We start from the raw sequence: 21,590 nt of genomic DNA, 5'->3' as shown, positions 1-21,590 counted from the left end.
TTTTGTTAAATATAAACATTTAATATAAAAGCTCTCATTGTTGGAATGTCCTTTTTTTTGCATCTACGTAAAATGGTAATATGGCATAGTGATAATGGCGACTTTAAAGTGATAGTTCACCCAAAAAGGAAATTCTGTCATCATTTACTCCATCACCCTCATGTATTTTCATACCTGTATAAATGAGAAAGATATTTATAAGAATGTTAGCAATTTTCAGGTCTGGGATACCATTGACTAGTATTATTAGAAACTAGATGGTAGTCAAATTTGCCACAGAATTGTTTGTTTTCCTTAATTCTTTAAAATATCTTAAAATAATGTAATGTAATTAAATATAATGTCTTAAAATAAGACATTTACACAGGTCTGAAACCACCAGGTTGAATAAATTATGACTTTTTGGGCGAACTAGCCCTTATTAATGCATGCATTTACCCAGAAAGGAAACCTTAAACGTCACCTAAAATCTTTTACGTGACATCAATGAGATTGTGGCCCACATAAAGCCAAAGAAGCTACAACATCTGAAAACATCAAAACAATCTCTCACAATACACATAAATGCCTCATCTCTCAAACCATGGCTTAGCAACAAAAATTTCAGCAGCAACTTCCTGTCATGTGGCACAGTGAAGCAAAACCACAGCCAGTTCAGGCTTCACTGCAAGAGTAAAGAGCTTCATTTTGTTCGCTTGTGCCTGCATTGTCATGATCTTGCCCTTTTTAACGTCCTCATGTCAGGTCCATCCCTATTCATTCTAGGCATTCAAATCTTATGAGTTAAAGGGATAGTTCACCCAAGGATCCTGTGCTTTACTCTACTGTATAAATATTTTTGTTCTGATGAACACCGGGAAAGATTTTTGGAAGAAAGCTTGTAACCAAACAGTTCTTGGACCCCATTGATAGTAGGAAAAATTACTTCATACTTTTTGGGGTTCTATTGAATCCAAAATAAGATTTTTTTAGGAATGTAAGACAGCAAACAGTTCTGGGGCATTTTTGACTACCATTGTCATTTCTCTTACTGTGGTAGTCAATGGGGTCCAAGAACTGCTTGGTAACAAGCATTCTTCCAAATATCTTTCTCTGTGTTTCTACCCAACAAAGAAATGTATACAAGTTTGGAACAACTCGAAGGTGAGTAAATCATGACAGAATTTTCCTTTTTGGGTGAACTATCCCTTTAAAGGTATAGTTCATTTAAAATATTTCAGTCATCATTAATCCACTATGCAAACTTTTGCTTTTCTCTCTTTATTACAACACAAGATAAGACATTTTGAGCACTTTTCCACCATCGCGCCGAATCGTTCTCGTTGTTTAATGGTTCCACTCCGTGCCGATTCATGCCAGCCGGTACGTATTTCATATCAGCAGGGCAGATGGCGGAAATGTTTAGAATGCACAAACACAACGTGTCACGCGCTGCCTTGGTAACGCAAGAGATTGAGCTATAACGCCTCTGCACACATTAGCATGGTTAGACAACCGTGCCGACAATTCCTAGCCAAAAAGAAAGTTTGTACCCATGCCGTGTCGAACCAGGCTCACGTGGAAACATAACTGTAATAGTTTCAGACTGTGCTTAGAACGGTTTGGCATGATGGTGGAAAAGCGCTCTTTGAAAAATGTGGATGCTGCATTTTTAATACAATGCGAGAGTCAGATATTCTTCCTACGTTATGCAAAAGAAAGGTTTGTAACAAGATGTTGGTGAGTACATGGTCACCGAAGTTAAATTTTTAAGTGAAATATCACTCCAAGCAACGTGAAGAACCAGTTTCCTGCGATCGAAAATAACTCAACAGCCTCTCTGAGCAAGAACCGCAGTGTATGTCAGTCAAAACGACGTCGACAGTGCTAGCGACAGAGAGAGAAAATAAAGACGAATCACACACCATTAAACTACAGGTTGAGGTTAAAGGAAATGTGAACAAGATACTGGCCTCTCATAAGCCAAAGGGGCGTTGGCGCTGCTTTCAGTCATGTTATTTCCGTATGCTAGAACGCAAAATGGAAGAATGAATGTGACAAACTGTGTGACTTCAGTCTATTTATTACTTTGTGGACACAGATCCAGTTATCGAGCAGTTGTTAAAGGCTTATTTTGTTTCTTTAAATCTACAACTGAAAAATAAATACATTTAGTTGAAGTAAATTTGAATAAGGTACTGGATGCATCATCACATTTATCGATGATCAGCAATGTATGTTGTCATGATGAAAAATGAAAATGCATAATCATACGGTCACATGAGTAGCCTAAGTGGACCATGATTCCACCCACGGTGGTTCTGATATAACACCACACCCCGAGTGAATAAAATGGTTTAAAAAGATCTGTAGTAAAAACGTCGTATCGAAAACGTCAATATATAAAATCTGGATCTGTTCCGCAGAAACATATCATAAGATTTCGTTAAGCAAATACAAAGTGTGTGTAATAGGAACAGATCAGAAATATGAGACAAATACTTCATTCATAACATACGGAGGACACAGGAAGTGAAGCTGAGCAGCCTGCGGGAAACACGGATCTGCTTTGCAATCTCCATAGAGTGCTGCTTGTTGTCTGTCTCCCTGGAAACCACTGACAATTGATCAAAAGCACAAAATGGGCCTATATACTTATGACGTCGAAATAGAATCGTAGTCTCATAATGACAAACCACAATTATAATGTCCTTGCTTAAATGTTACATCAATCTTGCCTCCTTGCCCACAGCTGCTTATTTGTCTGTGCTCATTCATTCATTGCTGCTCTTTTCTATGGTTGTAAGGGAAGAGAACACGGCATGGGCTCATGGACATGTCTCCTTACACAAAGGCATAAGGATGCACCATGTGGTGCTTACAGGAGCTACAGAACAATGTCAATATCATGTATTAGGACACAGTCATGATCGATCCTACATTACCTATTTTATTCAGTGCATTTGGTTTATCAGTGATGTGGTGATGTGTGACAGATGTTGCAGGTGTGTCGGTGTAACCGGTCTGACAGGTGATGCAAAGGAAATTATGGATTTGTAAATAATAAAACAAACGCTGAAAACATATTCCCGGATGCCTATATAAAGCCTTTGTGCGGAGTGAAAAAAATCTCATGAGCTTCCTACTTTGACAGCGTGAACGCGCGTGCGATCCGGCACAATGCTGTCTAGATAGGTAGTAGCCTACATTCCATTTTGAGACACAACCTTAATGTAAGCTTCCAGAGAGAGAGAGAGAGAGAGAGAGAGAGAGAGAGAGAGAGAGAGAGAGAGAGAGAGAGAGAGAGAGAGAGAGAGAGAGAGAGAGAGAGAGAGAGAGAGAGAGAGAGAGAGAGAGAGATGGGACGATCTTAAGTTACTTACCACAGCAATGGACGTCCTCACTGCCTCTGATACACTTTGTCTGAGCTCCGCAGCCGTTCCCGGTCTGCTCAACCGCTTTGTGAATTTTCGCACTTCAGACATGTTTTCCCGGTTAGTTTGACGGAAATTCTTTATACGTGCTCATTGCGGAAAGCGACATCGCGGCACGCTTATGCGTGAGTCTGACAGATGTGCGGATGCAGGCAGGGAGGGGTCACTTGGACCACAGTAAGCCCCGCCCATCGCGAGAGGTTGCCTAATATTGAAGAAACCTGCTCTCCGAATGGGTGATTGTCTTTTTTTATTTGATTTGATTTAAATGCTGTCAAGAAGCAACGATGTAAAAACGACTTTCTGTATTTTAACGATTTCACATTTTAAGGATATTCCTTAAGCTTAACTGTTGTCTGTTCGTTTTCTCAGTAGTACATCTTCCCAACGTATGTTTAAAGATGGTTTTCCACCAGAAATATGGTCGTACACTGACCTCGTGTGGTCTTGGTCGGTATTTAAATATAATTTAATAATTTTAGATCATTCATATTTAATCATAAATACAAATAGCTAAAACTAAATGTTAAATAAAAAAGAAACACATATTTTTCACATAACCGTGTCATGTTCTTTTTTGTACAAAGTGCATGCTATATACAGGGTTAAAATTGTTTAGAAAACAACTACACAAAACGTATATATTTATATCATGTGTATATATATATATATATATATATATACATTATAGGCCTACATAATGTACACTGCTTGTATTCACCTACCAGCTGAAAAGAACACGCACATTCAGCATTCAGACACAGCTGGTTTTATAACATGCATTAATCAAAAGGTTGGACTTATTCTAATAAATTTTGACATTTGTTGGACTTATTTTTTGAACACATCTTTCCTGGTGCTCAGTGGTTAGAGCAAGGCGTTAGCAACGCCAAAGTCACGGGTTCGATCCCAGGGATTGCACATACTTAGGAACAAATGTGTAAGTGTAATGCAATATAAGTTGCTTTGGATAAAAGCGTCTGCCAAAAGCATACATGTAAATGTCATTTGTTTGACCCTCTCTCTCTCTCTTAGCTACATTTGGTTTTGAAAAGCTGATGGACTTTTCGACTCAGACTGGGTCTCCATGGCTTCACCAGACTCTTCATATTGACCATTAGACGACCTTTTTTCACATCCTCATGTCCAATAACAAGATATTCCATCCCTACAGCATGATAAAAACAGTCGATTAGAACATTTCACTTGAGTCAACCATGTATCGACTAATGCAGGGCATCCTAACAAAAAATCTTGTATTACTAGATACAGTATTTTACATTGAAGATTTTTAATAAATGTGCATACAAATAAATTAATTTGTTTCATTTCTGTGGAAATCGGCAGAGCTTTCTTAGGATTTTCATGATGGCAGCTTCTGTCAACTGTAAAGGCCACACACGTTCACTAATATTTGGCAAAATAAAGCAGTAAAACTACTTTTATCATGACTATGTCTGATTTGGCATAAAACCATAGAAAAGAATCTGCCATCATGGAAATCCTAAGAAAGCTTTGCAGATTTCCACAGAATTTACAAGGCATTCATTCACAAAACTCTGGCCCACCCATTGTTTGTTTGCTTCATTATCGTGTTTACATTCATTCCTCAAACTCTTTTAACCACAACCAGGAATCTGAGAAACAAAAAACTACTTCGTGTGGGAACTGCACACTGTAAATTTACGTAAAAAAACATTCTGTTAAATAACAGTTTTTTTACAGTGTGTAACATGCAATACATAATAATTATATTCTGTGTATGTGTGTGAGGGGGGATAATATATAATGTCTTAATTTGTTTTGCTATAGGCTTAACTGTAGTAAGCTCAGTATCGTGTAAAACAATGAAAGCTATTGCTGACCGGGGTAGAGTACAGGGCAGGTGCAGCCTCGTAATGTCCAGGACTCCGGATAAAGAGTGACATTTCCAGGGGAGAGACTGATGCTCAATTTATCCCACAACACCTTCAGAACCTGAACATCCACCTCAGCGTGAGAGCCCTTGTCGTGAGCACCCAGCACTCGCACCTTTACCGCTACACACACAATTACACAAACACACATATTGATGGGAACGTATCAAAGTATATTGAGTGCACGCAGCAAATGTATTCTGGACCACTTTTACATACCATAAGCTTTTTTCATTTTGCAGAATGATTTGCTGTTTCCAAGGGCTTGCTGTTTGCATACGCATTTGTCTGTCAAGATAAGAAAAACCCAGCAATTAAAGTATTTGCTGTCAGTTTCTTTCTGTTGCTACGATACCTTAAAAACAGCTATGACATTACAACAGCACATGCCTCTTACCCAGACAAGACAATACACTTTTCATGAAAGCAGACTTCATATTTTCATGTCATACCTGGATGACTGAGGGCAGAGAAAAGCTCTTCTGTTTGAAACAAATGATTTTCTCTGCTGTTGAAATCTGATTCAGACCTAAACTCACAAGGTCACACACAAACATAGAAACACAACATGAATTTATGGGAATTATGTTGTAACTAAAAAAACTAACAAATGTATTAAAGCATGATATATTTTATCATCTTCAGTGTAGTCTCCTTCTGACTAGAATATGCAGAAATTATTTCTTGTCATTTTATCAAGCAGTTTCTTGATGTCCTGAGATACTTTTTAAACAATATTAAAGGTGGAGCCATCTATTCTGTGCATTTATTGGTCGTTCTTTCGTCATTTATTCAGTCAAAGTCATGCATTTCAAAACTATTTTTGTCATGAAAAAACGTGTATGTTTGCAAAATAATATCTTTGTCAACTAAACAAATTTCAGACATTGAAGCATAAACCTTCTGATCAAAAGTGTTTTTAAATAATGAGAAACCTTTCAGTCAGAACTTTTGACCGGTAGTGTAGCGTTATATAGCAAAGGTTTGATAATCACCTATTCAAGCAGTCTCCTGTGAAAGATTCACAGTCACTGGCACACTGGCAGGGTTTACAGCCATATTCATCCAAGCCCCAGTATCCCATCCTGCAATGGTCACAGTGCGGCCCAGCCACGCCTGGCTTACAGACACAGTCTCCATTATCAGGGTTACAGTATGTGGAACCAAGTCGGTTACACATACAAGCTAAAATTTTGGGAAAACAAACACACACAAATACAGTTTGTTTGGAGCCTCAATTGCATCTTGTCAATTTCTTGCCACTTAACATCCCCATATACAAATTGTTTGTCATCACATACATTGGAACAAGCACTGACCAGACTCATGCTTTATGTACAAAGTTACTGCAAGACTGCTGTCATCATTTGATTAATCTGTCTGGCCCCCACACACATTTTCACATACGCAATGTGAACGTATTCGCACACACAGCCATCAGTGTTCTTATGCAAGTTCTGACCTGTCATGAGAACCATTAGCATTCCGAGCAGGAACAACATTCAATACAAAACATCCCTTCAATGTGTGTGTGTGTGTGTGTGTGTGATACAGCATTGGACATGTTCGCAAATATGGTGAGTTCCTGAATTTTTACATCATCTAGGCCAAGCTGCACAAACAAACAGATTCTTCAACATTTATACACACGCATTCACATCATGTAGGGGGAACGATGAAAAGTTCAGGAACGGAAGCATAAAAGGGCGGAACACAGATACCCCACATACCATTTTAAGCAGCTTTTCAAAATCTGAGATTGAATGGCTTTCATCTTAGTCCAAGACAGAAACACATGAATTCACACAAACCTTTATGGCTCACAATAAGTACAACCATGAACACTGTAGCCAAAAGTGCCGCTCATAATACAGTAGCTGTTTGGTCATAGAAATATTATTCATATACGCATAAAAGTGTCAAAATATCCTCATGTGAGCAAGTGAGAAACGTGTGAGCGTGTGTTTCATTCTGTCTTACGTGTGCACGAATCCGGGTCAGTCGGGGGTCGCCCTGGGTCTCTGTAAAAGCTGCTCTTGCAATGTTGGCAGTGGCGTCCACCGGTGTTGTGAAGACAGTCACATACTCCGCCACTCCTTTGGCCAGAGCGCAGCCATACTGTTTCATCAAAGTGACAGCTCTCTGCATGTCCATTACACTTGCACTCTGCACAACAAAATAAGCCATTATTACCAGTGTGACCAGCAAGTTGCTGTATTTTCATTTATTTAGCATTTCTAGATGTATCGTGGCCATTCCAGTCCAGTGTCTGTTGAATTTCAACAAAATCACACCTTTTGCTATTGAATAAAAACTTTTCTTTGCGGTATTTGAGGTCTGAAAAAATACAGAGCATCTTTGTGTTCCCTTTCTGTCGGCCTCTCGACGTTGTGTCGAACCGACAGATGGGGTTCGCCCTTGAGAACCAATCATCTTCTGACTATTTTGAAAAGGCCAATGACATTGGCGAATGAAATTTGCATGCCGGGCTCCGCCCCCGGATATCCGGGTATAAAATGGGAGCTGGCGTGCTCATTCATTCACCTTTTGTTCTTCGGAGCCTTAGCATCGAATGACTAACGAAGCTGATATCTTGACGTGGTGCAGCGGATTGTCCCTTCCAGTGATCATCCCCCCCAGCGTTTCAGCAGTTCCAGAGGTGTTCGAGAAAGAGATGATTTCTAAAAGAGCAAAATTCTTCAGCGTGGCAAGTCCCGCTGCTCTCGTGGTTGCGGTTCCCTCATCAAGGAGGGGGACGGACACGATATCTGCATCAGGTGTTTGGGCATCCAACACGCTGAGGCAGCTTTCGTGGAGTCATCCTGCCCGCACTGCGGGCGGATGACTATAGAGACGTTGCGGTCACGGGTGGCTGCGCTCTCGAGAGAGCCAGCCACCACCTCGTCTGCTTCCCGCTTTGCGACCGCAGTGGCCACGGCCCTGCCGTCAGCGGTGGCGAGCAGCTTGGGTGGCATGGGGATTACCGTGAGCGTCAATCCGTCAGCCGATGGCTCGCGGACCGTTCACGCCCCGTCTCGCTCGTCTGGCCGTTCCCGGGAAGGCAGTACCACACCGTCTTACTCCTCCGTCACGCAATCGGACACGATGCGTGACGATGATGAGATGTCCCTCGCAGCATCGGAGGGCGACCTACTGGCATCCGACCCTGACGATTCCTTCGAGCCGTCTCCTCCAGGAGATAGAGCTCAGGAAAAGGCAGACGTTGAGATGTCAGCCATGCTCTCTCGGGCCGCCGCAAGCATCGGGCTGCAGTGCACCGCACTGCCCACGCCCCATCGCTCACGGCTGGATAATTGGTACATCGGGTCTGAGCGCTACTCCAAGCCGTGCACGGCCCCTGTGCCATTTTTTCCCGAGGTCCTTGAGGAGATCTGCAAAGCCTGGAGCGCCACCTTTTCGTCTCGCTCCCGTCAAGCTGACTCTGTCGCCCTCTCTTCCCTCGATGGTGGGGCAGCTAGAGGCTATGTCGATGTCCCCCAGGTGGAACGTGCAGTTGCGGTGCACCTGTGCCCGCAGACGGCGGCCACGTGGAGGTCTCGAGCTAGACTCCCGTCTAAGCCGTGTAGGGTTTTGGCACCACTGGTGTCTAAATCCTACAACGCTGCTGGACAAGCTCTTCATGCTGCCACGCAGGTAAGTCAGCGGAGCCAGCACACCCCCGAGGTGCGGCCGGCACCGCTAGCCAGCGAACCACCCTTCGCAAGGTCGGTGAAGCAGATCTTTCCTCTAGTGCCCCTGTCGCAGTCTTGAGCCTGGTTAGCACTCACGAGACCGTCAAGGTGGCTGGAGAATACGATCCGTCTCGGCTACTCTGTCCAATTCGCCAGGATTGTCATTACGCCTCTCTGCCGTCGTATCCTAACCCCGTGGTCATCAATGACCTTCTTACGGACTGGCGTCCCCCTGGGGCAGGTCCAGAGGCACGTCATGGTAACGACCAACGCCTCCCTACAGGGTTGGGGTGCGGTGTGCAAAGGGCACGCAGTGTCGGGCCACTGGACGGGGGCCCACCTGTGCCGGCATATCAACTGCCTGGAGTTGCTAGCTGTTCTGCTTGCACTGAAGGGACTACGGTCCCTCGTGCAGGGCCAGCACGTACTGGTCCGATCAGGCAGCACAACTGCCGTAGCGTATATCAACCATCAGGGTGGCATTCGCTCACGGCAGTTAACGCAACTTGCTCGACGCCTCCTCTTGTGGAGTCAGCAGGTGGAGTCCAGCTTATTTGGGGTCAGTTCGGGCGGGCAAAGGTGGACCTGTTGGCCTCCCTGGACAACACCCATTGCACGCTATGGTACTCCTTGTCGGAGGGCCCCCTCGGCACGGATGCTCTAGCACACAGCTGGCCACGGGACAAGCGGAAGTACGCCTTCCCCCCAGTGAGCCTCATTGCACAGGTCCTGTGCAAGATCAGGGAAGAGGAGCATCAAGTGATTCTAGTTGCGCCTTACTGGCCCAACCGGACTTGGTCCTCAGAGCTAATGCTCTGACGACAACTCCCCCCTGGCCAGTTCCACTGACGAAGGACCTTCTCTCGCAGGGGAAGGGCACGTTGTGGCACCCGAGACCAGACCTCTGGAACCTCCACGTCTGGCTCCTGGATGGGACGGGGAGATCCTGAGTGGTCTACCCCCCGCGGTGGTGGAGACCATCACTCATGCTAGGGCACCTGCCACAAGGCGGCTGTACGCCTTTAAGTGGCGCCTCTTCTCGTCTTGGTGTTCTTCTCGCAGAGAAGACCCACGGAATTGCTCGGTCAGGCACGTGCTGTCCTTCCTGCAGGAGAGGTTGGAGAGTAATCTCTCCCCTTCCACACTGAAAATGTATGTAGCCGCTATCGCCGCTCATCACGAGCCAGTTGCTGGAAAACCTCTAGGGCAGCATGACCTGATCAGCAGGTTCCTCAGGGGCGCGAGGAGGCTTAACCCATCCGGGGGCGGAGCCCGGCATGCAAATTGCATTCGCCAAAAATTGCATTTTATTGGCCTTTTCAAAATAGTCAGAAGATGATTGGTTCTCAAGGGCGAACCCCATCTGTCGGTTCGACACAACGTCTCGTTCCCTCCATCAGGGAACAGAGGTTACATACGTAACCGAGACGTTATTTTGACTTGTTTCTCCAGGTCTCGTTTTCCGAAAATAAATGCAAATGTCAACAATATTTGTATTCGCAATTTGAGAGACATGCTGTTAGAAGGTCGCAGAATGAAACAAAAATGATCGTTTTACCTAACCACACACTTTTAAAAGTTAAATTCTGAAATTTATTTTACTTTTTTTACAGCTGTGGCCTAATGGTTAGAGCAGAAGGTTGCCGGTTCAAATCTCAGTGCAAGCAGGTCATGACTGAAGAGCCCTTGAGCAAGGCACCTTACCCCTGATTGCTCTGCAGTAATGTGCCACTGTGACAAAAAACTACTTGTAAGTCGCTTTGGATAAAAGCGTCTGCCAAATGAATAAATGTAAATATTGTGTTTATTTTAATCATATTGTAAGATAATTCAGCACCCGTTTTGAAAGAACCGGTTTTGGTTACAATGTGTTACAAACTCTTTCTCTCTCTCTCTGCTTCTCTACATTCATGCATAAACAAAACGAAAGATGAATTTGACTCAAAAACATATTTTTACAATATTATCGTGAATTCTTTTGGACACGGTTAAATCTGATATTGTGACCGCGCTACTAAGGAACTAAGACAAACATCACTTCTACATGGGAAGAAAACCGGAAAGGCAGATAGACTGCAATGGTTTGGACAACCAACCTGGACTAATTCAAACTATTTATGATGCTAAATGTGACAAAATAAGCATAGGATGCATGTCAGGCGAGGTGTTTTACTTGACCACTTAAGAGGTACCATCACATATTAGTGACTGTTTAAACTGCCATAAATGGGTTTCATTCGCGGACACACAGCCAATCCAAAGTTGTTTTTAAACGCATCATTTGTTTATTCATGTCACAGACACCCGATGGTAGTCCAAAACAATCCAACCCTCTCCATTGACTTTCTATTGTGGGAAACTGCCTCCTTGTGTCGCTCTGTATCTATTGTTAATGATTTGACCAAACCTTTAGACCTCAAAATAGTGCAGAAGCAGAACTGAGTAGGAAAGAACTTACTAACGCATTGGTGAGCTTCTCCAGTTAAACCATTAGCTGGTTGCCATGGTCTGTCGTTGTAGAGCCTATCACACCGTTCACAATGATCTCCTGCAGTGTGATGTCGACAAACACATTTACCGTGGACCTGCAGCAGAGGCCCAGAAATGAAGAAAACACAACTTAGACCAAACCATTAGGCGAACACCTCAGTCAACAGGAAAAGCAGAAGATAACCTAGACAATTCTTATCCAGCTTCAATATCCATGCTGCCAAATTTTTTACCATATAGTTTACATTCAGTTTTACAAACACAACGCCCATATTTACTTAATACTTTTCCTTGATATCAAAGACTCTGCATCCGAAATCCGGCCTATTGTGAGTTTCCATAAAATACTTGACACTCTCATAAGTGACCAAAAATGGTGAGGTGATTTGAAAAACCTATAAAGTGCTGTGAGTGCTTCATTGAGTGCTTCAAAATAGGGTGGGGGTGGGGGGGGTGTTATAGCTGGCAATGTTTCATCCAGTTGGCATTTGAAACACTTTCACATGTTTATCATCATAACATGGGAGGAAACGCACTCAGACACACACACTCCCAGCTAACCAAAACATTCCTGCGGGGGCACACAAGGGTTGCGTGTGAGCATGCGTCCCATTGTGACTGTCCAGTCCTGTCAATGCAACCATGTTTATTTGCATATCTGCAGGTATGTGTGTGTGCATGCATGCCAGATGGCACGCGGTGTCTATTATGTCTGGGCTGTTAGATCAAACGGTCTGACCTTTGATAAGAGGGCAATGAGTTGATTTGTGTGCATTTGAGCGGGTGACACTAATTGCAATTGTCTGATCGCAGCGGGCAAACAACAACAACTCCATTAGGACTTTGAGCTTTTTTGTCCTGACTCTTGTTATCTGCAATTCTCCCTCCATTCCTTTTTCCGGTTCTTGTCTTTTCATGTTTCATTTACTATCTGAGTCAGGTTTAACTGTAATCTCTCTGCAGAGACACAGCCAAACGAACAGCAAACACGTCCTTTATATAATCTAGAACAAAGAGAGTGAGTGAGAGAACAGCGAAGAAGTGAAAATTAGAGATGGGAAACTGTTTATGTAACCGTACGAGAAACCTGTGTTCTGGGAATGTAGATAACCATCAACCACACAAAATTGTAATAACTATCTTAATTACTATGCAATTACCCATGAATTGTTTATGTTAAGTTGCCAGGTTTGCCATTTTTGTCTAACTTTGTCACTTTCTCTTTAACTGATTTAGATTTTACAATCAAAACAGGAAATTTAAATATACAGTACATACATACTGTAGATATATACATTTAAGCTTCCACAGAATGATAATGCATTATATATACATACACTTACCATGTGTTTGTTGGGAAGATGTTTTATATTTTGGTCACCTGCAGGAACGCAGTGATCTGCATGCCCATGGCACAAACAGCCTCCTTTTAATATTAGGTCATAGATGGCATAGTGGGCAGAGGCAAAGTTGGCATCAGGGAGTTTATGTTGGCAGGGGCAGGACTGTGGTTGAAGTAGACGCACCCGTATGTTAGTGATGCTGAGGTGGGCTTGAGCAGTAATGCTGTACGGATCCAGTTTTTCCCAGGGTGACAAGGCACGGTAAATAACCTGCACATACACAGATAAACATAATTTACTCACAATTTCCGATACTCACAAACTGATTTTATTCTAAAGTTTAATGAATTCTGGATTGTAATTTATAAACAACCTCTTTCAAATAAGTCCAGTAGTCAAAAGAACCAACATATTAAACAACACACACACATGCATGTCTTCTGTTACTGTGTGAGGTTGTGGACGCACTTCTCACCTCTCCATTGCTGCAAGGTAAAGCTGTGGAATATTTCTCAGTACACCTATGTCCATCCTCCAGGTTGAACACTTCACTACAGTTGCGTGCATACAGCCCAAGAGCACTCCATGAGTGTCCAAAGTCCTGCGAGCGCTCTATTGCCATGGCACCAGGGCGTGGCGATCGAAATATGATAATGAGGTGAGTGAAATAGAATTCTACCTCCAGGTCCAGCTGTAGAGTTTCTACGCTACTGCCCTGTGCAGACTGCCACCAGGTTGGCGGCTGTTTGAAGGGTGAGTCTGTCATGTGGGCAGGTGGGTGTGCAAGGTGTGTCACTGAAGCATCACACACCTCGCAATGTGGCACACATCTGTCCATAGTGTAGTGACAATACCGCTCCTGAGATTTTAAGCCACACTGCGAGATGGTCCATACAGGACGGCCGACTGCCAAATTTCCCATGCGTGGATTACACACCCGATTCTCGCATCCTGGCACATATAAGAAACACTTTACGGGTGCTGTTCCATTTCAAACAAAAATTATGAAAATTGGGACGAGTTAGTGTGGCAAACATTATAAAAAAATGTAGTTCTGAGAGCGCCCAATGTAATTGAAACTGATACATTATTAAATTGAACTTAAATGTTTTATGTTCTGGGGCATCGATTTACAGTAGGCTGTAAACTAAAGTGTTTTGGGTGTGTATGTATATGCAAAGCTTATATTTGGTTTGCATAGTGAAAGCATCCTTAATCTCTCATTCTCTGGTTTAGGTCATCCGAGATCATGAGTTAAGAGCATGTTTTGATCGTACATGTGGTGCACCGAAGCGGGGATTCATTTACATGCGTGGAGCGCAAGACGAGACACTGACCTGAACGCGCAGGGTGAGGGACGCTGATCACGAGCGCTGCGAAGAACACGCATCTCCCTGTCAGTTCCATATCCAGCTGGGAAATGACACAAATTACACGTATCAAGCCCCCGGGGGGTTTAAATCCACAATAAGCAGGAGAATCCGATTCCTCTCCAGAGCCTTTCAGAATGCATGTAGTAGCACGACTTCATTGGCGTGGGTTGGCCAGGTGCGCAAACGCTGAGCTGATCTGCCTCCATACAAACAGAAACTATTCACCGGAAAAGCGAGAGTAAATTTGCGCGGCAGGGCCATTGGTGTGAAACTTCACATAGGCATAATACGGAATCACCCCGAGCGGTCAGCGGTCCAAGCGCACAGGTGCGTTGATCTTTATCGCGTCTCGTGGGCCGGTGCGTGTCGCTCTTCATCTGCGCTCGAATCTGAGCTGCCGTGAGTGACAGCACCTTTGAAGAACGTAAGCCACGCCCCCTGTCCCAACATTTTCTCCAGTTTAATGGAGCATTCTTGCCAGGCATGAGTCACTCAACGTCAGATCAACACTTGCAGGATGCGCGCACACTCTCGCACTCGCACTTTCACATGACACACACAAACATGTTGAGAATGTAACTGTTGACTTCGGTTCTGTGATACGATTGTTTTCTTGTATATAAGATTGAGCTGTAATGAATTCTATCCAACTTTGAACGCTTTTTAAATAACTACGAATTGAATTTTTATTGCAAGACTAAAAATAAAAAAGTCTTAAATGTTGTTCATTGAGGAATATTTTTTGCTGTGGATTATGAATTGTGGCTCTTTGTTAGTGGAGAAATTCAAAATCTTGAGTTTTTTACCTGTTATGTTAATACATCGATTACATCCTATTGTCAGGACACCTAGGAAAGATGTTGCCTATTCACTTGTACTTTACTTTTTAAACACTTACCTACTTCAACATTATTCTATCGGGGGAAAACAGAAATCTCTTTATTTATTCATTTATTCATTTTTTTGCGCACATGGTTCAATTATCATAAAAATTGACTTGGGGGAATTTGCTGTGCAATAAAAACGTCTTCGTATAGCTATATGTGTTAGATTTCGACTGCATCCATTACACGGACAAAAAAGGAAGATAATGTCCATATATTTACTGAAAACAGAACAGTGTGTGGAGTGTTAAAGAGGAATGTGGAGGATGAAAGACCAGGAATTTTCGGAAATTATGAAAAAATATTCTTCTGGAATGCGGATCTGCAAAAGATTTCCGCTTTAATCCGTCTGGGTTTTGTGGCATTTTTTCTAAGCTTTGATTCATGCACGAACACAAATACCCAATCTGACGCTTAGATAAACTGACCAGAATATTCTGGTTTAAACATGGCAACGTTAACCTTTCTTTATTTTATATAGCAACATAAAAATTTATTTCTTTACACATTTGAAATGTATTCATTTTCCCATAAGCGCCCAATGATAAACTTAAAAGGTGCTATTGCATGCCACTACTCTAGAGAGCGCTGTGGGGAAACGCACTCTGTTCCCTCCCCCCGTGCACTCGCTGTACTTTCCTCTTTCGCGGCAAGGCGTGCGAGTATTCGGTTGTAGCCTGTGCTATTTGAAAAAACACAATTTTTGTCTTCTAAAGTATCACTTTAACAGTCTAGATATGGTAAGTTTATAAAGATCACGTATATAATATTCAAATTCGAGATGGTGTTTGAGTGCGATAGATTTCATTCATCACTGAGCTGTAAAATGCGGCTGGCATATTAGCATGTGGAACGTAAACTGGTCGTTGTTTCTGTTTAGCGGATTCCTACGTTAGTTTGTCTTCGTTCCTGTGGTTGTTTTTTTTATCCTAACGGGCCGCGGTAACTTACTCTCTACACTACCTTAAAGCACGTACAATAGTATTACTCGTGGTTTAAGTACGCAGCGTGCTAGGTTTTAGCATCTATTGCATTAGACGCATTGTTCAACTCGGCACTAAACTAAGTACAATTTGTGTCTGTTCTACAGAGTTTGCCGCTGAACCCCAAGCCCTTTCTGAACGGTCTCACGGGTAAACCCGTGATGGTGAAGCTGAAGTGGGGTATGGAGTACAAGGGCTATTTGGTATCAGTAGACGGATACATGAACATGCAGGCAAGTGTCAGACTATAATACACGTTACGTGGATTCATCGCTTATGCTTATCTGCATGCGAAATAATAGATGTAAACATAATTTTCTGTTCTCATGACGGTTGTGAGGGGTCTTGCTGAATTGAAACACCAACACCGTAAAGGGTTCAGTTTGAAAAAACCCACAAATGCTAAATAATTGAGATTACTTCACATTGTTTTACCTTGTTGTGTTTATGTACTGGGGTAGAGGATTTCAACTCTTATCCATGAAATTGCCTTTTTCACACATTAATAACATTATATAAATATGAAGCATTTTCTGCATCTGTTGGAAATATAAAACAAGTTCCCATAGAGTCCCCCAGTGAATTTCTCCAACTGTCTATACCATATATGAAGCAAAGCCGTGAAAATCATTTTATTGGGTTTGCCAAATGATTCCATTTTAATTGATCTGTCTGTGCTGTATATAGCTGGCCAACACAGAGGAGTACGTGGATGGAGCTTTAGCAGGTCACCTCGGTGAGGTGCTCATCAGGTGAGTTTTAGACTGGACCTCAATATTATGACACTTACGTCAGGAAATTCTTTGTTGAAATTAACCTGATTCTTTTGTTTGGTTTTTTTCAGATGCAATAATGTTTTATACATTAGAGGAGTAGAAGAAGAGGAAGAAGATGGAGAGATGAGAGAATAAAGAATGGACTAGTTTCTTTGTCAGGATTGGAAGTTGCATTGCTCAGTTAGCATTTTGTCGTCTCAGTTTTATGTGAGAGTCATACCTTTTCCTTGTTAAATTGTTAGTTTTGTTATTTTTTACACTGTAAAAGTTATTGGTGGCACAATGACTAATAAATTGTGCAGTTTGTATGTTTTTGTCATGCCTTTTTCCTTTTCCTAATATTCAGGGTCAGGGTGTTTTAGTGTTGCACATAGGGGTATATGAATACCCCTGAATAAATGCTTTTATAAAACGGTTACCACGCAATACAAATATTAAAGCTTAAAAATATGTATCGGTGCAACTTTCATGATGTAAAATTACTTCAATGCTGAAAAGAAGAGTCCCTGATCGACTGTAAACAGAAACTGAATGTTTTGTTCACGTTGCTAAAAGTGTGTAGCGATGTACAGAATTGTTATGTGAAGTGGACATGGCTATGTTTTATGACCAATCAGAATCGAGTACTGGAACTAACTTTTTTATAATGATTTAAAGGGGTCATATGGTGTAAATATGTGTTTTTCTGTGTCTTTGGTGTGTTAAAAGTTGCCTATGTATGTATTAGATGCGTAGAATTGCTAAAATTATAGTATCGGAACAAAATATGCATTCTGTCTAAAAGAGAATGCTCACCCAGACCTGCCTGATGCGCCTTGTGTAACCACACCCCCACAAATCTACGTCAGTTTGTGGTATGATTTGATTAAGACCGCCAAAATGTATACGCACGTAAGGTGTGCAGTACAATTGCTTTGGAACGTGGTATGGTAAGAGGTGTTACATTTGCGTCACACACTTGCAGTAATTTGACCAATCGCTACTAACTGGGTAACTGGACAATCAGAGAACACATCGCTTTTCAGAACGATGAGATTTGTACACAATCTGCATTCTTCAGAGAGGAGGAGCAAAGCAGAAACACAAACATGCACAGTATGTGAAAAATAATGGTGTTTACACGTTGCATTTCATCTATAACAAACGAAAATATTTGTTTAGCCGTGTCATATGACTCCTTTAAGGATCATTAGAAATAGGTTTTTCTTCGTAATGTTATGGTTGCAGCCTTGGATTGGATTATAGTTTGGGATTTCAAAATGACAAGAAAACATTTCAGTTTGAAATAAGTTTTTATAGCGGTGCATAATTTTAACTATTATTTGAAATGCATAAACTGTACAATTTGCTTTTTAGATGATACAAACCATATTATCAAGGGTCCAGTTGTGACATCTATGCACTGTCCTTTCACTGACCTTTGGTCAAGTTACCAAATTCTTGGCTTTGTTACATATTTACCCACTATTTTATCTCTGAGCTCTCGCCTGAAAGGCTAACACTGAACTCTTACAATGTCTACTAGTTTTAAGACTTTGGTTAAGAATGCAAAGCAAGTTGTCTTGGTTTGTAGAAACGGTGAAAGTTACCTCACCAATAATGGGATGCAGAATCTGGCTATCATTGAGAATGGAAGTGTGGTGATTGGACAGTAAGTTAGATTTACTCTTACCTAATGGTGTGGTGGTCTTAGTAACGTTGTCTTACCTCACATTGTTTCGGCACAATTTTAGTTTAAAATGTAGTATTTTACATTTCCTATTTTCCATAAAACATACATTTTGAGTCATTGGTGAATAATTTGAAAAACTATTTTGGTTATTGCTATTTGGCTAATGGTTTGAAAAACTATATTGATAAATTGGCTCCTGAAAGTCAGCTACATTCTTAAAGAGAAAAACAATCCAATATGTCAAATAAATGTATTTTTAATACTTTTATGTAAAACAATAGTTTTAAGAACTATAATAATAGCCCTGCCTACGTAACATTCTCATTGTGTGTATATACACACATGTATGTATACAACCACTTTCAGTCTTTCTGAACTTACTATTACTATTTATAGGTATGTGTTTAAGAAAAAATATTATTTTCATTTTAATCTGTAAATTGTAACAATATCTCCTACAAATTTCAAACAACAATATTGTTTCTGTTTTCATTTAATTGCAGAAAATAAAAACTAGAGCAACGGGTCAAAATAACAGGAAAGCTGCTCTGCATTTTTTCAAACCTCAAAAACTGCAAAAAAACAAGTTTACATTCACTTTTAGGTCATACAACAGAAATATCTAGGAAGTTAAAAATAAATATATTTTATTTGATAACCTGTCAGTCTTTCACATTGCTCTTGGACAGTGTCAAAAGGACTTGTAAGGACCCACCCCAATCCTTTACAGGAAAACCGCTCTTTAATAAAACTAATGATGTTATACTTCATATGTAATATTCTCAACAGGTTTGTGTGAGGGCTAGATTTAGGGTAAGGGGAAAGAAAACGTAATTATAACAGAAAAACTTGGTGTACTATTTCTCACCTTTGTAAGTGACTTTGGACAAAAACATCTGCTAAATTCCAAAATGTAATGTAATTACCATGAAAGTCAGTGAGATGTCCCATTAATATAGTGAAACACTTGTGTGTAGTGATGGACTGATTAAAGCTGTTGGACCAGCAGACATCATTGAGTCTCAATTCAAAGGAACAAAGTTTGACCAAGTTCTGGATGTTTCCGGCATGTGTGTTCTCCCAGGTGCGTTACATCTACAAGTTGGCACAAAATAAGCAGTCTTTCCTTCACTATTGACAATTTCTATTTAAAAAAATGTAACATTATTGCAGGCCTGGTTGATGCACATACACATCCAGTGTGGGCTGGAGACAGAGTCCATGAGTTTGCTATGAAGGTTTTACTCTCTTTTAACTCCATCCCTTCTTTATTGCATTTTACACTGTAAAACCGAGAACCTTAAAGACATCACAGTATCTTAACACCCTAAACATATTTCCCCATCTTCTTTCTGATACATCTAACTATAAGGATTAACGCTGTCTCCAAATGTGTATGTATAGTTGGCCGGTGCCACATATATGGAGGTGCATGAAGCAGGAGGCGGCATTCATTTTACAGTGGAACACACTCGCTCAGCAACTGAAACACATCTTTTAGAGAAGCTGAAAAGCCGCCTAGAGCGTATGGTAAGAACTGGAACTACGCTGGTGGAGTGTAAGAGTGGCTACGGACTGGACCTTGACACTGAACTGAAGATGCTGAGGGTGATCAACTCAGCGAGGAAGTCACTGTCAATCGGGATATCGACAACATACTGTGGAGCCCATGCAGTACCCAAGTATGTACTCTAAGGAGATTTAACAATACACTATTCTGTCCTGATGTTTGAGTTTTATTGATAGATTAAATGACAGACAGATCTATGTAAAGAGTTCTGTGTGGTTGCTAGGGTAGGTTGTTACCAAGGAGTGTTTTAATTGCAATACTTTTTTAAATGCATGCCTTCTTAATTGTGTAATTTCAACTTTTTTGTATCTTTTCAGAGGTAAAACGATGGAAGAAGCCACTCAGGATATTGTGACAGTGCAGTTGCCTGCGCTAAAAAAACAAATAGCTTCAGGTGAACTGCAAGTGGACAACATTGATGTATTCTGTGAGAAAGGCGTGTTCGATTTTAGCTCCACACGTCACATTCTGGAGGCAGGCAAAGATATGGGTCTCAACATCAACTTTCATGGTGATGAACTCCATCCCATGAACTCGGCAATAGTATGCACTCATTCTGCACACTCGCATACTAGTCTGACACTTATCATTTTATAGGATGCGGTTCTTACACAATCATTTCTATCATCTCTATACTTTTGCAGCTTGGGGCAGAACTTGGGGCTTTAGCCATCAGTCATTTAGAGGAAGTAACAGATGAGGGCATTGCTGCCATGGCAACCTCTAAAACATCAGCAGTCCTGTTGCCCACCACTGCCTACATTTTAAGGTAAAGTATCGCAACTATAAAGCATTCACCTTTTACAAGATTAGTGTTTTGATGTTACTTGTGTCTGTTTAAGGCTGACTCCACCACGTGCCAGAAAAATGCTTGATTCTGGGGTTATAGTAGCTTTGGGTAGTGACTTTAACCCTAATGCCTACTGCTGCTCAATGGTGACCATAACACACACTTTACACATAAACACCAAATGAAATAAACATTATAATTAGACTCGTCCTCCAATGAGAGTGTGTGTGTCTGTGTGTGTTTATTAGCCTATGGTGATGCACATGGCCTGTGTGATTATGAAGATGTCTATGACGGAGGCTCTAGCTGCAGGCACCATAAATGCAGCGTATGCCCTTAACCGATCGAAAACGCATGGATCGCTTGAAATCGGGAAACAGGGAGACCTTCTGATCATCAATGCACCACGGTAAACCTGGATGCATCGCAATGCGAGTTGTTTACACTTAAATAAGTATATGATGATTTTACTTCCTTTTCTCTCTGCTGCAGGTGGGAACATTTGATCTACCAGTTTGGGGGCCATCAAGAGCTTATCAGATACGTCATTATCAAAGGAGAGATTGTTTACGAGAATAACAAAGTATTGAACCTTTAAGGTTGAGCATCTAGCTAATGAAACGCAATACACTACAAAAGATTATGTGGTAACATTTAATTGGCATGGACACTTAATAACTTAATAACA

General features: G+C 41.5%; 4 protein-coding genes across 5 annotated transcripts in view; 2 read left to right on the top strand and 2 right to left on the bottom strand.

The window, feature by feature from the left end:
• dock11 (dedicator of cytokinesis 11) overlaps window positions 1-3,555 on the bottom strand; it is a 55,452-nt gene extending 51,897 nt beyond the window's left edge. For both annotated transcript variants that reach the window (XM_079461558.1, XM_079461559.1), the window contains exon 1: window positions 3,363-3,555. In XM_079461558.1, coding sequence (XP_079317684.1) covers window positions 3,363-3,464 — 102 coding nt within the window. In that variant the 5' untranslated portion in view covers window positions 3,465-3,555. The remainder of the gene's footprint in view (window positions 1-3,362) is intronic.
• A 604-nt stretch (window positions 3,556-4,159) lies between these two features.
• ntn4 (netrin 4) lies at window positions 4,160-14,582 on the bottom strand. The gene is given in 11 exon segments (XM_079464186.1): window positions 4,160-4,581; window positions 5,279-5,452; window positions 5,549-5,617; window positions 5,782-5,858; window positions 6,325-6,514; window positions 7,310-7,495; window positions 11,480-11,606; window positions 12,855-13,124; window positions 13,330-13,805; window positions 14,192-14,354; window positions 14,356-14,582. Coding segments are annotated over 11 exon segments (1,947 nt in total). The 5' UTR covers window positions 14,434-14,582; the 3' UTR covers window positions 4,160-4,444.
• Window positions 14,583-15,697: 1,115 nt separating this feature from the next.
• Window positions 15,698-17,178, top strand: snrpf (small nuclear ribonucleoprotein polypeptide F). Its single transcript, XM_079470575.1, has 4 exons — window positions 15,698-15,851; window positions 16,202-16,327; window positions 16,782-16,846; window positions 16,939-17,178. Exons 1-4 carry the CDS (start codon window positions 15,849-15,851, stop codon window positions 17,003-17,005), a joined length of 261 nt encoding a protein of 86 aa, XP_079326701.1. The 5' UTR covers window positions 15,698-15,848; the 3' UTR covers window positions 17,006-17,178.
• Window positions 17,179-18,332: 1,154 nt separating this feature from the next.
• amdhd1 (amidohydrolase domain containing 1) lies at window positions 18,333-21,578 on the top strand. The gene is made up of 9 exons (XM_079462938.1): window positions 18,333-18,521; window positions 19,520-19,626; window positions 19,716-19,780; window positions 19,947-20,224; window positions 20,430-20,655; window positions 20,757-20,881; window positions 20,955-21,048; window positions 21,151-21,311; window positions 21,395-21,578. The coding sequence occupies exons 1-9, from the start codon at window positions 18,385-18,387 to the stop codon at window positions 21,498-21,500; spliced, it is 1,299 nt and encodes a 432-aa protein (XP_079319064.1). The 5' UTR covers window positions 18,333-18,384; the 3' UTR covers window positions 21,501-21,578.
• Window positions 21,579-21,590: the final 12 nt, after the last annotated feature.

The sequence above is a fragment of the Barbatula barbatula genome (assembly GCF_947034865.1).
Source record: "Barbatula barbatula genome assembly, chromosome: 1".
NCBI lineage: Eukaryota > Metazoa > Chordata > Actinopteri > Cypriniformes > Nemacheilidae > Barbatula > Barbatula barbatula.
Note: the sequence above shows the minus strand (reverse complement) of the source record. Positions and strands in the feature narration are given on the sequence as shown.

Bases quoted from the DNA above. Each gene is read 5' to 3' on its own strand.
- snrpf (XM_079470575.1), top strand. The intron at 16,328-16,781 runs GCAAGTGTCAGA...TGCTGTATATAG, and splicing joins ACGGATACATGAACATGCAG to CTGGCCAACACAGAGGAGTA. The intron at 16,847-16,938 runs GTGAGTTTTAGA...GGTTTTTTTCAG, and splicing joins CTCGGTGAGGTGCTCATCAG to ATGCAATAATGTTTTATACA.
- amdhd1 (XM_079462938.1), top strand. From the start codon at position 18,385: ATGTCTACTAGTTTTAAGACTTTGGTTAAGAATGCAAAGCAAGTTGTC. The intron at 20,225-20,429 runs GTATGTACTCTA...GTATCTTTTCAG, and splicing joins GGAGCCCATGCAGTACCCAA to AGGTAAAACGATGGAAGAAG. The intron at 21,312-21,394 runs GTAAACCTGGAT...TCTCTGCTGCAG, and splicing joins CTGATCATCAATGCACCACG to GTGGGAACATTTGATCTACC.